At 42.3% G+C, this 17,478-nt stretch overlaps 1 protein-coding gene across 6 annotated transcripts in view; it reads left to right on the top strand.

Annotated features, from left to right (window-relative positions):
• ZBBX (zinc finger B-box domain containing) overlaps positions 1–17,478 on the top strand; it is a 308,041-nt gene that overhangs the window by 234,584 nt on the left and 55,979 nt on the right. For all 6 annotated transcript variants that reach the window (XM_073674826.1, XM_073674825.1, XM_073674824.1 and 3 more), the window contains one exon: positions 2,425–2,587. In XM_073674826.1, the coding sequence (XP_073530927.1) occupies positions 2,425–2,587 (163 nt within the window). The remainder of the gene's footprint in view (positions 1–2,424; positions 2,588–17,478) is intronic.

Here is a 17,478-nt window from a genome sequence, read left to right as displayed (position 1 = left end):
CCCATCCTGGTATATATCTCCCTTATTCTGGGCCCCATCCTGGTTTATATGTCCCTTATCCTGGGCCCCATCCTGGTATATATGTTACCCATCTTGGGCATATCCTGGTTTATATATCCCCATCTTGGTATATATCTCCCTTATTCTGGGCCCCATCCTGGTTTATATGTCCCTTATCCTGGGCCCCATCCTGGTATATATGTTACCCATCTTGGGAATATCCTGGTTTATATATCCCCATTCTGGTATATATCTCCCTTATTCTGGCCCCCATCCTGGTTTATATGCCCCTTATACTGGGCCCCTTCCTGGTATATATATCCCCCATCCTGGAATATGCCTGCCATTCTGCCGTTATTCTTTAATGCATAAAAAAAATTGAATCTACTCACCTTCCCTCCACTCCCCCGCCGCGCGGCTCCTTCTTCTGAAGCCTGCAGCTGACTTCAGAGTGCAAGTGACGGGAGCGCATGATATCACTGCCATGCACCCCCAGTCACATGCACGCTGACGTCAGATGCTGGCCTCTGGCCGGCAGCATGTATTGCAGCGCATGGACTCCTGTGCCACAATTCACTTCAGCTGAATGTGCGTCCGAGGACACACATCCAGTTTAACTTTGCGCTGGTGTCGGCGGGCCCCTCACCTGCACGGGCCTGGTCACAGACATAAGCTCTGCAACTGCGATCAATACGCCAATGTCTTCCAGTATTAGTTGATTTTTGGCCAAGAGATGGAAAGAAACATTAGGGGTCCTTATTGTCTTGGAAGTCCCTGAACTAACATTGAAGAAGATGTCTCAGCAACATTTTTACTCTAGTCTCTCCTAATTACGTATGTATGTTATGTGTTGTAAGAATATTAAAATACTTACCCACCTCAATCTTCGCTGGTGTCCAGCGCCGAAATTCAAGTAAAATTCACTTGTACTACATTACATACATTATTATGATGGATTAGGCAAAAATAATTACTGAGACATCTACATTAAAGGGAACCTGTCACATGTTTCATGCTGCCGATACCGCGGGCAGCATGAATCAAAGCCTGGCTGCATAATTGTAGCCAGGTAGATTCCTCTCTGAAATGCTCCTGCGCTTCAAAGAAAATATAGTTACAAGATTGGGCTGGGAACCATAGCCAGAGAAGTGACTAGTCTGTTTTATTCCCGGCACAACTCCACCTGAGAGATGCTCTAGGAGAGACCTGTCAATCACCTGAAACTGCGCTGGGAGAAACCAGCCGGGACCGCTGCCGGACTAGTCTCTTCTCTCGACTTTGTTTCTCGGCTACATCTTCTAACGTTGTTTGGGCATCATGAATCGAATAACAAGTTGCCTTTAAGAACGAGTCTTAAAACAACCCAATGAAATCAGCAGAGTCCCAAAAGAAATGTTAAGGTATTTGCTAATATGACGAGACGCTTGTAGAGAGCTTCTGCAGAAGGTGCAGTGTTTCTCTGGTTACACACTGTTACACACCTAATTGTTATAATGATAGGTAATGACAACATTAAAATGTTCATCTTCTATGCAATACATATCTGAATATTCATCTGTATCATCAGGGGATTACCTGATATGTAGAGAGAATATACTGCTGAATGCAAACAAGCCATTAGCAATCGTGACACTCTATTTTCTTCCATGAGACAGAGCGAGCGGAATTATCTTAGCCCGGTTTATGCAAGTGTGATTGCCCTGTACATGAGGCAGAAGTTACATTTGGCTAAAGCTCTTCATTTTAAGAAATTCCTTTATCATCTCTTTATCTCTTTATACGGTGACATGGAAGTCGGTGACAAGGAAATCAGCTGCAGCGGCATAGATACGCTCATATTCATATAGTATCAGGCCAAGTATTGCTAGAATCTTACATCCTCTTATATACTTATGACAGTGTAAAAATGAGAATCCAAAGTGCATGCTGAGTATAATATGGTGACCTTAATTTCCTCATCTGAGCGCTCCATTTTTATTATGTCCCACTTGCGAGGAGATTCCATGTAGACATTAAGTGCCACTATCATGTAAGTGTTTTGTCAAAGGGTGGCAAGCATTGCTCTGTGTGACCTCCATTACATATTATTCCTGTACCAGGAGACACACCGGTTTGGATAGAGATGAAAAATGTTACACACTCAGCTGGTTAAATGCTGCAGGGGATTGTGAGAATGTCTTACCCTGAATACTATATCAAAACGTATATCTCTTTATCTTGTTGCCTTAAAAAACATCATTAGCCTGCAGCAGAAAGTGATGGTCGGATAAATAATTTCTTCCGCATAAATATCTGCGACAGGAGCCGGCCAGGAACTGTTTTTTATTCTCTGGTTTCATTGATTTTTAAGGAGCTAAAAACAAATAATTCTTAAAATATTAATAAAAGAAGAAAGGAATTGAGTGTCACTTTGTTGTACCTTAGAAGCCGCAAAGCGCTGTCTTCAAGCAACCACACCGGATATCAGAATATCAAGGTCTAAAAGGATTTTTCATGTTGGATATTGAGCCTGTTGAGGATAAAGCTGAGAATTGCCAATTACAGACCCCTGATCTCACTGCAGTGGTTGAGGAGGTCACTTATGCGGGTAAGTGTGCAATGATCAATTAACATTTCCATGATGAAGTCAAAGATCCAGATGCTATTTAAATTAATCTTTGAATTATAATTTTAAAAAAATTCACTCGCCTTCGAAATCCCCCACTACTCTTCGTCCAATGCTGCAGACACCCCGCCGGTCTCTACTTTCTATTTCAGCAACAAATCCTTCAAGAACAGGATGTCCATGGATCGGCTCTGCAGATCCTGTTCCGGCCTGGTGGATAAATGACTGATGCAGCAAATCACTGGCTGTCAAGAGAAAGTACCAGCAGGGTGTCCTGGGCAGCATTGGAAGTGGAGCTTTCTGGGATGAAAAAGGTGAATATACTTTATTTTATTATTTTACAGCATGAGAACCGGTTTAACAAAAAAAGATGTGAACTACCCTTTAGCTTCATACATTTTAAAATAATTTTTCATGTAACTTTTTTAATTAATTCTCTCAATTCATTGCACTGCGGGAGAGGCTCATCTAGGAAGGAAGGGGTGGATATATTCTCTCTACATATAGATGTCCCTTCTTTAGGCACAGCCAAATGACTGGGTCTGTCAACACCAAATTTGGCACGTGGATATATCAGATGTTTCCAGTGATTCTAGACCAGGTTTCAACTCCCTAGGATATACCGTTCTCGGGATATGACAGAACCAATCTGTACCAAATTTGGCAACTAGAAAAAAAAGGCGTTTCTGAAGGTTTTACACCAGTTTTCAACTCTTTAGGATCTACAGTACTCCACATATTGTATAATCATTTATTAAAGAAGAAGAATTTTCATTACAAAGAAAAACAATAAGGGCAAATAGAGGAGTCGCACGAGCAACCCTAAAAGATGCATTTACAATCATAAACAACAATGCACTAAACCATGAAAGTAAATCCGAACACATTAATGATTAGTATGGGTAATGATTGATAAAGAACAGTAGGTATTTTCTTGAAAATAATCAAGCTGGCCAACGCTTCACGGAATTAGGCTTGTAGAAACAGCACTCCAACGATTGGAGCGTCCACTGCATTGCTTAGTATTAACTTTCGTATATAAAATATCGACTGTAAAATAAAGGCACATATTCATGAGAGAAGAAGAAAAGAATAGAGAAGAAACAGGAGAGAAAGAGGGAAAAGACCTGGGAAGGGGAGAAGGATAGGGAATTATGTCCGTGAGAACATGTAGTCTGACTTTAAGGTCCGAACAAACTATGAAAGCCAGGTGAGTCCTGGAAAAGAATCCAAGGCTGCCACAATTTCACAAACTTATTATCTACAGATGTTTCAGCTGATAAATCTTTCATGTTATATACTGTATATGAGAAAACTCTTTGTACCATTCCATCAATGATGGAGTATCTGAAGTGCGCCAATGTCGAGGAATTACTGAACGTGCCGCAGTCAAACAGAATCTTAGAAGTTTGCGTTTCTGAGAACCAGTTGAGTCCTGGAGCATAGACAACAAAACTATCTGCGGAGAAGGAACCAAGGCCTCTCCAGAGATTTTGTTGTACACCAAAAACACCTTATCCTAGAAATCTTTAATTTTACAACAGCCCCACCAAATATGAAGCATCGATCCAGTCTCTGTTCCACAACGCCAACACATGTCCGACACAGCGGGGAAGAACCTGTGTAACCTCACAGGGCACTAGTACCACCTCGCCAAAATCTTATAATTTTTTTCTTTCATGTAACCCGCAGACAACATCTTATGAGTGAAAAGATATGCCTTTTGTATATCTCCTTCAGAAAAGATGTCATTCAGTTCCGATTCCCAAGCGCGTAAAAAACTTGCATCATCTGACAGAGACTGGCTTAGGTTACTATGTATGAGGGATATCAAACGAGATGGCGCTGTGTCCTACAAAAATAACCTTTCAAAGGCTGTGGGCAGCAGGGAAGAGGACACCGCGGAGTGCCGCCCCCTTCCTGTCCTCTTGCAGTCAACGAAGGAGCGCAATTGCCCATATTCTATCCAAGAAAGCTCTTGGGGAGGATTTATGTTTTGAAATTCGTCAAATGATAGGATGTTTTCTCCTTTTAAAACATGACATATGCGAAGATCCGTTACATTATTCCAGTGAAGAAACCTTTTCCTTGACGTTCCCGGAGGGAATTCAGGGTTAGAGGAAATGGGGGTCAATGGGCTTGAGGGAGTTGAAAAAAGGCCTTTTTTCTTTAAATGATCCCATACCTTCAAAACTGCTTTAATCCCAAAGCCTGGACCGTCCAGTCGAATTTCATGTCGTGCCTCGATAAATGGGATGTGTCTCAGAGGAACCGGAGAACTCTTCTGTTCTATCATGACCCATTGTTTGGATTTAATCCGAAAATGCCAGTCGAAGAGGCGAATCAACAAGGAAGCCTGATGGTATCTCTTCAAGTCTGGGAATCCCGCTCCTCCCAGGTGGGTGGGTCAAGTAAGAATTTGATATTTAATTCTGGGCCTATGTCTACTCAAATAGATCTTATTAAGGCAGATCTAAGAGATTTAAATAAATTTGTAGGCGGAAAAATTGGGACAGCCTGAAAAACATATAAGAACCTGGGCAATATGTCCATTTTAAATGTGTTTATGCGAGCCAAACCAAGAGATGGGTTTACTGTCATAGGACACAAAGTCCTTCTATGTTCATTGTAAAAGGTTATGATAATTCAGAGAGTACAACATGTTAAGGTCGGAAGGAATAGAGATTCCCAAGCAATTAATTGCCACTTAAAAGGCAAGTTGTTTTTAATATCCTGTATCTCTGAATCTGAAAAGGAAATATTTAAGGCCTCGGTTTTCGAATAGTTAACCTTAAAATTACTTAACAAACCAAATCGTTCGAACTCTTAGTAGGGAAGGAAAGGAAATGTGTGGCTGAGAGATATATAATAATAGATCGTCTGCATACAGGGAAGTTTTATATTGGGTGTTGGCCATATATAGACTGTGTACACTCAGGTTTCTCCTAATGGCCACTGCTAAGTGTACCATGATTATTACGTATATTAATGGGGAGACGGGGCACCCCTGCCTTGTCCCATTACGAATTGTTATTGGTGAAGACAATGTCCCATTTAGTTTTATACGGGCTGGAGGACATGTGTATAGCGCAAGGATCTTATTTAAAAAATTATGGCCTAGTCTAATCTGTTTGCGCGCCACTACAATAAAGCCCCAGTTCACACTGTCAAATGCCTTCTCTGCATCTACGGACAACAGCCCCATAGGCTTTGCTGCTGCTACTGCGTTTGCTATGAGCAGAATAGTTTTGTTCATGTTGTCTCTAGCTTCCCTTCCCACCACAAACCCAACCTGATCCACATGTGTGATTGAGGGAAGCAGCGGTCATAGTCTATTAGCTAGTACCTTAGAAAAGAACTTTATATCAATGTTTATCAGGGAAATTGGTCTATAGTTGGTCACTAAGGAGGGGTCTTTCCCTGTTTTAGGTAAAACTGTAATATGTTCTTGGATTGAGGTATGAAGGCTGATTTATCTGAAACTGCATTGAACACTTTAATAAGAAAGGGTACTAACTGTCCTCTAAAGGTTTTATAAAATGTTGCTGAAAAACCATCTGGTCCTGGGCTCTTCCCCAATGGGGTGTTTTTAATAATCTCATCGACCTCAGATTCTGAGAAACGATCCTCCAACTGCATGATGGCATCCCCATCCAATGTCGGCAGGGCTGTTTTTGATATATAGTTATCAATATGTTCCTGAAGAATTTGAGGACTGAGATCTGAAGTTGTACCATGAATGTTGTATAAATTTGAGTAGTAAGATCTCATTAATTCTGTAATTTCAGTTGGATTGAAAGTTTTTTTACCTTTGTGTTTGAGGTGTGGGATAAACATTGATTTATTATGCGGGTGTAAGAGCCGAGAAAGAGGATGACTACATTTATCTGAGTATTGATACAAATATCTTTTAAATTGATTCCGATATCTTAAGAATTTTTCATTAAGTAGGGATTTAAGATCTTCTCTGCACTTATTTAATTCCGCTAAAACTGCGGGGGAAAGGTTATTTTTCTGAACTAATTCTAGTCTATGGATGGTCTTGAGAATTTCCTAGATCTTCTTACTCTTTTCGTTTTTGATATGTGAGCCGTGTTTAATTAGTAAACCCCTGAGGACACATTTTAGAGCTTTTCCATTGGGTGGATAGGGAGGTATTGTCGAAGGCATGTATTGACACAAAAAAGTCAATTGATTCTCTGATCTCATTTTGGCAAGTCAAATCTTTAAGTAAATTGTCATTGAGTCTCCATGTCCATTCTCGACCCATCCCATCCAGTGGTGCAATAGATAGAAAGATAGGGGCATGGTCAGACCAGAACGCACTGCATATGGAGGACAATGGATGCCTTGCCAGCGCATGATGGCTTATTAGAAAGAAATCTATCCTACTGTTCAACTTGTGTGGGATTGAATAAAAAGTATAGTCTTTACCTTGTGGATTCATGATACGCCACACATCCATCAGTTGAAGATGAAGCATCTCCTTCTTTAATGAGGCCAATTGGCTGAGGGGAACGGCACTCCTAACAAGCTGTTGTGTCCTAGTTCTCCACATATTTACAAAAAAAGCAAATAGATCCTCACTAATAGGGTCCTGCAAGTGAAAGGAGCCTTTGCTACCTTACAAAAAAATCTACCTTCTGCTACATATTAAGGAGGTACAAAGCCCATTCCCATCCATGCCTCGCAGTTGTTCTGTACCATTCGTTCCCCTACGCCATATGTTCTCCTTGTCCATGCCAGTCGGCCGGACTTCTAATGCTGTTTAACTTCTTGCATCTTGTATCCATGTGAGTGAATGTAAGCACTTGTTACAGAATGAAGCAAAGTAAAAATATATTTGATTTACTCTTGTAGCTGGGGGAAGGTGAAACAACCAGTCAACAGTCGTGGGGGGCGCTAACAAGATACTTTGCTTAGGAGGAGGTATTTAAAGAATATGTCTCCCCATTATTTTTTATCCTAATTATGTGTATAGTTTAGTGAAAGGGACTTAAAAAACTTCTCTGGTTTCCAGAGTTGTTCCAGTCCTCTTCTGTCCCGCTTCAGCTTTGCTGGCTCACAAATCATCTATTGTGTAGAGTAGTAGACACTTTCCCAGTGTAAGTGCATGAGGATCAGAATGAAGCTTCATTGACTTACGTTAAGAAAGTGACTTCCTAAAAACATCGGCTAGTCTGATTTCAGGTCACATGGTCCTTAGAGGACAGGAGCGGCGCTGGAAACCAAGGAAGATGGCGATCAGTGAGTACTACATTGTATACATAATTAGGAGGTATTGTGGGACTTCATCTTTAATAATCTAATTTGTACCTTAGGAGAGGAGTAATTATGGCCCTTGATTTATTGATGTGCGTCTCGGCTGATGTTGTAGGGAGAGCCCTTCCTAATGTAAAATTGATCATTTGGTTTCTATGAGTAAGGGTGCGTTTGTTGCATCAAAAATGCGTCAGGTTTCAATGTTTTATTCATTTTAGCTTTTTATTTTAATAAAATTGTTCTATTTTATTATTTGGCTGGATGTGCCGAACATTTTTCCTTTTTCCTTACCCCCATTTATATATTACTTAAGAATGTCTACCCATTGTATAATGTTTAGACATAATTGATCTGTGGGGGTTAAACCTCATTTGCATACCGGCAAACCCTGCCACCCATTTTGCTAAAAGTGGTTTTCAATAATCAAGCCGTGCGGCACCTTTAATCAGCTGATCACAATATACAGTATCAATGTGGCCAAAGATAACAAGAAATCTTTAATCCGATCATGGCTGGCAGTGGTCATCTCTTGGCTTGGAGGTGGGATGGTTAAGGTTGCACAAGACTGATAAGTTCACTCTAATGTAAAAAGTAGACCATTTAGTTGTTTTAGAATTTGTCCTATAAAGGCGGTGTGTGACTGTAGCTGTATAGCGCAATGTACTGTAGCAATCTGGTCATAAATAACATCTAGTTTGCTCAAGGCTTAAGGGAGTGTGACCACAGATGACAAAGTCTTTAAGGGGTGTATCCACTACCTAGGTAGTATGCCTTGTAAAATAAAAAATGGTTATTACCTTCTGCACCGGTGCCGTTCCAGCTTTGTTGGCGACAGGTTTTCCATGGCTCACGTGACATTGTTATGTCACGAAAGCCTTGTGGGCAAAAATTGGCCACATTTGGGATGCTGCTCTCTCACTACTTCCGCTTGTCCAAGATTCGTCCAAAGGGAGTAAGGGCGCAGCTAGTTGGCTGCAGGGATCACATTGCATAACAATGTCACACAGGTAGACCTAGCGCCAACATCCCTGAAACGTCGCTGGTGCGGAAGGTAGCGTCTGTTTTTTTTTTATTTTACAATTGGGATTACTTCTTTTAAAAAAGGGTTTCCAGGTACAACCCCTTTAAAAAAGCTTTCTGACCAATAAGCATGGGCCAATATCCTTGCATATGTAATATACATCAAGAAATTGTCCAGACAATTAGTATAAAGCTGCGGTCAGACGGTCGTATGTTCTGTAATGCAGAAAGTTGGGCTGATTATGCTAATGTCTCTTAGCCTAGTGTCATCTTAGTGAGATCCGATTCTGTTGCATGCGAGAATTGTATCACTAGTGGGGAGAAGGAAAATTTAATTTCTCTGTCTTCTCCCTGGTCTGTGTCCGCGGATGTTGGACTGCACTCAGATGACATCTGAGTGCAGACCCATGCTTCACACGCACCTGTACACTTGTATGGATGCATATGGTCCGATGCTGTGATTTTTTTTTTCTTGAGAGAAAAAGTACCAGTTGCCCCATAGTATAATATTGAGCCGAGTGCCCAAACATCAGATGGCACTCGGCCTTGTTATACGCCAGTGTGGACTGAAATGCGTTCAGCTCGTGTCGGTCTGCCGGTAACCTCTCATCGCTATAGGACTCGGCCTATTCTGGGCTATTTTTGGAATTAGATTTGCTGAAAATAAAGCCGCGTTGATTTTACAGCAAAGACATACAGCTAAATCCTGCTTTTAATTAAAAAGGAAGGAAATGAAAGGGTAGTGGAATGAATTCCTGGACACAAGGTGTAAATATATGATTTAGAAACTGGAAGCTGGATCCACATTAACATTAATAAACTAAATGTTAAAGTCACATTACAATTAAAATTGTATGAGGCAGTGCTTTCAGTTTTATGCTCTGATAATAAGTGAACTAAAAGTCTGGCATTCAGAGAACACAAGAACAAGCCGGGTAATTGGTACAGCGGTGCCCATAAAGCCCTCATTATAATATTTTTACTGTATCAGAAAGGAGACTTCCCGGGATTCTTTATTTATTTTTCTTCCCGGAATGAAAGCTTTTTTGTTTGTTACTTTGAAGGAACCATATCCCATGCTGCTTGTTTGAGACCTAATTACCACATATTTTAGCCAAAGGAAGAAATCGGAGAAAATCATTCATTTTTATGATTATTGTTGTTGTTTTATTATGGCTTTAGTTTGGTTTTGGCACTTTCTCTTATCTCGTTGTCTTCTTTTTTTTTTTTCTTTACTGTTGATGTTTCTATTTCACGTCCACAATGAGAATTGATTTATCATATCTTGTATCCTTCTTGTAAAAGTGCAAGAATGAAAAATGAGTTAGCGCCAGTGTCAAGGAGATGAGAGGCATAAAATTCAAGAAGCCACAATAATGTCATGTTTTTTTTTCTCTTCTACTTAAAATGAGGATAAAAAGTACAGGCTAAGCAAAGCTTTCATATAGCAATAGATGTGCAAAGAAAATAAAGAATGGTTTTGGAAATCCTATCACTAGACGCATTTTTGGCTAATTTGCTGAGCTTTTCTTTTGCTTGCACTCACTGTGTATGTTCAGAACTGTGTGGAAGCTATTGGCAGCTGACTGTTCAATAGAAATACAGCTGGCTAAAGAGAAATTATTTCTGCTTTTTAGTTCTGTATAAAAACGTACCAATGCAAATCTTCGTCGTATGAGAAAGCATGCCAAATTGTCTGTATTGCATACAGATTTTGGCGCATTGGTATAAATAGGACAGAAGTGCTTAGTTATACCGCTATTTGGTGAGATTGCGGATCATAAACTTCGGAACTGCCCCAATTGCAGCACGCATCTGGGCAGATTCATCAATGATGTGTAGACAGTCTAAAAATGCACCAAAATTGTCACAGTGGTTAATGTGAGTTTACACCAGAAATGTGCGCAACAATTTCTGGTGCATGGTGTTGCATGTTAGGCAGTGCCCATATTCTGTTAAACCATGCCCCTTTTTATCGAGGTAACGCCCCATTGCCAGACAAGGCAGAGAACATAATAAATATAGTGCAAGTCATGAAAGACAGTTTTTGGTCAGAAAACTGGCACATTTAGCTTGATAAATCTCCTCCACTCTATTTTATTTATTGTGACATTAAAGAGGATTTTCAAGACTGTAATATTGATGACTTATCCTTTAGAGCACACCATCAACACCATTTATAGAGGGGTCTCTTAGCACTCCCATCGATCAGTTGAAGGAGGCCGCAATACTAGGAACCAGGTCTGTGGAATCGATAAGCCAAACCACCGACTCCTCAATTTCCCTGACTTCTGACTCCAACTCCACAAACCTGCCTCACTACTGAGCGTGTACATAAAGTGCAGCCCTGCCTCACTACTGAGCGTGTACATAAAGTGCAGCCCTGCCTCACTACTGAGCGTGTACATAAAGTGCAGCCCTGCCTCACTACTGAGCGTGTACATAAAGTGCAGCCCTGCCTCACTACTGAGCGTGTACATAAAGTGCAGCACTGCCTCACTACTGAGCGTGTACATAAAGTGCAGCCCTGCCTCACTACTGAGCGTGTACATAAGGGGCAGCACTACCTCACTACTGAGCGTGTACATAAAGTGCAGCCCTGCCTCACTACTGAGCATGTACATAAAGTGCAGCCCTGCCTCACTACTGAGCGTGTACATAAGGGGCAGCACTGCCTCACTACTGAGCGTGTACATAAAGTGCAGCACCGCCTCACTACTGAGCGTGTACATAAAGTGCAGCACTGCCTCTCTACTGAGCATGTACATAAAGTACAGCACTGCCTCACTACTGAGCATGTACATAAAGTGCAGCACTGCCTCACTACTGAGCGTGTACATAAAGTGCAGCACTGCCTCTCTAATGAGCATGTACATAAAGTGAAGCACTGCCTCACTACTGAGCGTGTACATAAAGTGCAGCACTGCCTCTCTAATGAGCATGTACATAAAGTGCAGCACTGCCTCACTACTGAGCATGTACATAAAGTGAAGCACTGCCTCACTACTGAGCGTGTACATAAAGTGCAGCACTGCCTCTCTAATGAGCATGTACATAAAGTGCAGCACTGCCTCACTACTGAGCGTGTACATAAAGTGCAGCACTGCCTCACTACTGAGCGTGTACATATAGTGCAGCACTGCCTCACTACTGAGCATGTACATAAAGTGCAGCACGGCCTCACTACTGAGCGTGTACATAAAGTGCAGCCCTGCCTCATTACTGAGCGTGTACATAAAGTGCAGCACTGCCTCACTACTGAGCGTGTACATAAAGTGCAGCACTGCCTCACTACTGAGCGTGTACATAAAGTGCAGCACTGCCTCACTACTGAGCGTGTACATAAAGTGCAGCACTGCCTCACTACTGAGCGTGTACATAAAGTGCAGCCCTGCCTCACTACTGAGCATGTACATAAAGTGCAGCACTGCCTCACTACTGAGCGTGTACATAAAGTGCAGCACTGCCTCACTACTGAGCGTGTACATAAAGTGCAGCACTGCCTCACTACTGAGCGTGTACATAAAGTGCAGCCCTGCCTCACTACTGAGCATGTACATAAAGTGCAGCACTGCCTCACTACTGAGCGTGTACATAAAGTACAGCACTGCCTCACTACTGAGCATGTACATAAAGTGAAGCACTGCCTCACTACTGAGCGTGTACATAAAGTGCAGCCCTGCCTCACTACTGAGCATGTACATAAAGTGCAGCACTGCCTCACTACTGAGCGTGTACATAAAGTACAGCACTGCCTCACTACTGAGCATGTACATAAAGTGCAGCCCTGCCTCACTACTGAGCGTGTACATAAAGTGCAGCACTGCCTCTCTAATGAGCATGTACATAAAGTGCAGCACTGCCTCACTACTGAGCGTGTACATAAAATGCAGCACTGCCTCACTACTGAGCGTGTACATAAAATGCAGCCCTCCCTCAATACTGAGCGTGTACATAAAGTGCAGCACTGCCTCACTACTGAGCATGTACATAAAGTGCAGCATTGCCTCACTACTGAGCGTGTACATAAAGTGCAGCATTGCCTCACTACTGAGCGTGTACATAAAGTGCAGCACTGCCTCACTACTGAGCGTGTACATAAAATGCAGCCCTCCCTCAATACTGAGCGTGTACATAAAGTGCAGCACTGCCTCACTACTGAGCATGTACATAAAGTGCAGCATTGCCTCACTACTGAGCGTGTACATAAAGTGCAGCACAGATTCATCTCAACTAAAAGCTGAGATCCTTATATCAGGAATAGGACAGACATTTATAGGACATTTCATAACTTTCCCAAATTCTTATGAAGACATTTACAGCACATCCTGCAATGAACTACTGCACCAATTTATTATATATTTTCAGAGTCAGTCCATTTTATACCTACTCCACCAAAATGGACTCCGACTCCATGACTCCGACGCCACCGCCCTGCTAGGAACAGCAAGTACAAAATCTTTGGAGCTGTAATAATGAGAAGGGACAATCCCCGGAGTGTTGGAAACCCATCAGCCGAACAGTGGAGCTGGTGTGAATCGAATCCCCACATAAGCCATCAATATTACGTCTCAAAAAAACTTTTACTTGATGCTTTATTTAATGTCTATACTGGATTTTTTTTGGAATGAATAACGAGTCCTGGGGTAATTAGTGGCTATGTTCACACATGACGGATTTCCTGCTTGTCAATTTCAAATCAAAGAATTCACACCATACACATTTGGACTTTGGAAAATTGCATCAGATTTGCCCTAATCATCCTTACATTGAAGGCGATTTAAAAGGTTTTTCAGGGATTGCATCACTATCAGATTGGTGTGGGTCCAATTCTTGGCATCCTGGCGATCAGTTTGAAAGTGCCACCTTTCTTGATTACGGATAACCCTTTCAAGCATAATGGGTGGCAGAGAGTGACGGTGTGCATGAAAGGTTGGACGTCCCACCCATCAAATATGCCTTCCTTAACATTTTGCAGTGGTAATGCCTGTAATGCCGCTGCTGGTGTCCCCGCATGGCACTCCTTCACCCTCCATGCAGGGACCATGGCATACTTACCGCCCCAGCAGGCACAGCGTGGTCCCTGCTTCCATGTTGGTGGTGTTCAAGGTGCGCGCGCTCCCATGCTTCAAAAGGGGCAGCGCGCGCACATAGTAAAATACCTCAGCCCGTGGCTGTGAGGCATTTAGTATAAAAGGCACCCTCCCCAATAGGGAGGGGCTGAAGCAACATAGTATCATTAGGTATTGTGGTGGTCTACTAGTGAGTTGTGAGGTCCCCTGATCCTGGTGTGGCCAGTGTCCTGAACCTGAAGTCCCTGGTCCTTGTGCGGCCAGCCCCGAATCCGTAGTCCCTGGTCCTAGTGCGGACAGTGCCTGAACCTCGTCCCCTGGTCAATGTGCGGCCAGTACCTGAATCAGTATCCAAGACCTGTGTGTCTGAACATGTGCCTATCCGAGTACTCCGTATATCCGGATTGCTACAACCAGTCCCCGAATCAGCCCTGTCTGAAACACCATGTCAGTAACTGTTCTACCCGGGGATCCAGTACCTAGTAGTCTGAACGAAACCGAGTCCGTATCTGTGTCTGCGTACCTGACCCCTGGGGTACTGGGGACTGCCTAGGAGTGCTACCTGCAGCTCAAGCCTGACTCCACCATCAGGAGCTCCAGTGAACACCAGGTAGCCACTTAGGTAAGCTCGGCCACGTTGGACAGTGTGTCCACGAACCACGTGCACCACTTGAGTGCTTAACAATACCACTTTAATATTCTTGAGCAATACATAGATAGGGTATATCACTACAATTTTTAGGTCAAATCCTACATTACATACATAATTAGGAGTAAAGTATTATACTATAATGTTTTTTCATTAGCTTTTTATTATTGATGCCTATGACGTAAAGGAAAATGTGAACAAACTTTCTTGTACCTCCCATACAAAAATGTATTTGATTAAGAAAAAAGCAGCTAAGTAAAGAAAAACGAGTGGCCATCATTACTTTAAGAAATGAAGGTCAGTCAGTGCGAAAAATTGGGAAAACTTTGAAAGTGTCCCCAAGTGCAGTTGCAAAAACCATCAAGCGCTACAAAGAAACTGGCTCACATGAGGACCGCCCCAGAAAAGGAAGACCAAGAGTTACCCCTGCTTCTGAGGATAAGTTTATCTGACTCACCAGCCTCAGAAATCGCAGGTTAACAGCAGCTCATATTGGAGACCAGGTCAATGCCACACAGAGTTCTAGCAGCAGACACATCTCTTCAACAGCTGTTAAGAGGAGACTTTGTGCAGCAGGCCTTCATGGTAAAATAGCTGCTAGGAAATCACTGCTAAGGACAGGCAACAAGCAGAAGAGACTTGTTTGGGCTAAAGAAAACAAGGAATGGACATTAGACCAGTGGAAATCTGTGCTTTGGTCTGATGAGTCCAAATTTGAGATCTTTGGTTTCAACCACCGTGTCTTTGTGCGACGCAGAAAAGGTGAACGGATGGACTCTACATGCCTGGTTCCCACCGTGAAGCATGGAGGAGGAGGTGTGATGGTGTGGGTGTGCTTTGCTGGTGACACTGTTGGGGATTTATTCAAAATTGAAGGCATACTGAACCAGCATGGCTACCACAGCATCTTGCAGCGGCATGCTATTCCATCCAGTTTGTGTTTAGTTGGACCATCATTTATTTTTCAAAAGGACAATGACCACAAACACACCTCCAGGCTGTGTAAGGGCTATTTGACCAAGAGGATGAGTGATGGGGTACTACGCCAGATGACCTGGCCTCCACAGTCACCAGACCTGAACCCAATCGAGATGGTTTGGGGTGAGCTGGACCGCAGAGTGAAGGCAAAAGGGCCAACAAGTGCTAAGCATCTCTGGGAACTCCTTCAAGATTGTTGGAAGACCATTTCCGGTGACTACCTCTTGAAGCTCATCAAGAGAATGCCAAGAGTGTGCAAAGCAGTCATCAAAGCAAAAGGTGGCTACTTTGAAGAACCTAGAATATAAGACATATTTTCAGTTGTTTCACACTTTTTTGTTAAGTATATAATTCCACATGTGTTAATTCATAGTTTTGATGCCTTCAGTGTGAATGTACAATTTTCAAAGTCATGAAAATACAGAAAAATCTTTAAATGAGAAGGTGTGTCCAAACTTTTGGTCTGTACTGTATATACAGTTATATGAAAAAGTTTGGGCACCCCTATTAATCTTAAGCTTAATGTTTTATAAAAATTGGTGTTTTTGCAACAGCTATTTCAGTTTGATATATCTAATAACTGTTGGACACAGTAATGTTTCTGCCTTGAAATGAGGTTTTTTGTACTAACAGAAAATGTGCAATCTGCATTCAAACAAAATTTGACAGGTGCATAAGTATGGGCACCCTTATCATTTTCTTGTTTTAAATACTCCTACCTACTTTTTACTGACTTACTAAAGCACTTTTTTTGGTTTTGTAACCTCATTGGGCTTTGAACTTCATAGCCAGGTGTATGCAATCATGAAAAAAGCTACTTAAAGTGGCCACTTGCAAGTTGTTCTCTTGTTTGAATCTCCTCTGAAGAGTGGCATCATGGGCTCCTCAAAACAACTGTCAAATGATCTGAAAACAAAGATTATTCAACATAGTTGTTCAGGGGAAGGATACAAAAAGCTGTCTCAGAGATTTAACCTGTCAGTTTCCACTGTGAGGAACATAGTAAGGAATTGGAAGAACACAGGGACAGTTCTTGTTAAGGCCAGAAGTGGCAGGCCAAGAAAAACATCAGAAAGGCAGAGAAGAAGAATGGTGAGATCAGTCAAGGACAATCCTCAGACCACCTCCAGAGATCTGCAGCATCAACTTGCTGCAGATGGTGTCACTGTGCATTGGTCAACTATACAACGCACTTTGCACAAGGAGAAGCTGTATGGGAGAGTGATGCGAAAGAAGCCGTTTCTGCAAGCACGCCACAAACAGAGTCGGCTGAGGTATGCAAAAGCACATTTGGAGAAGCCAATTTCTTTTTGGAAGAAGGTCCTGTGGACTGATGAAACCAAGATTGAGTTGTTTGGTCATACAAAAAGGCATTATGCATGGCGGCAAAAAAACACAGCATTGCAAGAAAAACACTTGCTACCCACAGTAAAATTTGGTGGAGGTTCCATCATGCTTTGGGGCTGTGTGGCCAATGGCGGCACCGGGAATCTTGTTAAAGTTGAGGGATGCATGGATTCCACTCAGTATCAGCAGATTCTTGACAATAATGTTCAAGAATCAGTGATAAAGTTGAAGTTACGCAGGGGATGGATCTTTCAGCAAGACAATGATCCAAAACACCGCTCCAAATCTACTCAGGCATTCATGCAGAGGAACAATTACAATGTTCTGGAATGGCCATCCCAGTCCCCAGACCTGAATATCATTGAACATCTGTGGGATCATTTGAAGAGGGCTGTCCATGCTCGGCGACCATCAAACTTAACTGAACTGGAATTGTTTTGTAAAGAGGAATGGTCTCAAAATACCTTCATCCAGGATCTAGGAACTCATTAAAAGCTACAGGAAGCGACTAGAGGCTGTTATTTTTGCAAAAGGAGGATCTACTA

Source organism: Phyllobates terribilis, unplaced genomic scaffold, assembly GCF_046119375.1.
Source record: "Phyllobates terribilis strain yellow unplaced genomic scaffold, ASM4611937v1 Scaffold_3__8_contigs__length_932513732, whole genome shotgun sequence".
NCBI classification, from domain to species: Eukaryota; Metazoa; Chordata; class Amphibia; order Anura; family Dendrobatidae; genus Phyllobates; species Phyllobates terribilis.
Note: the sequence above shows the minus strand (reverse complement) of the source record. Positions and strands in the feature narration are given on the sequence as shown.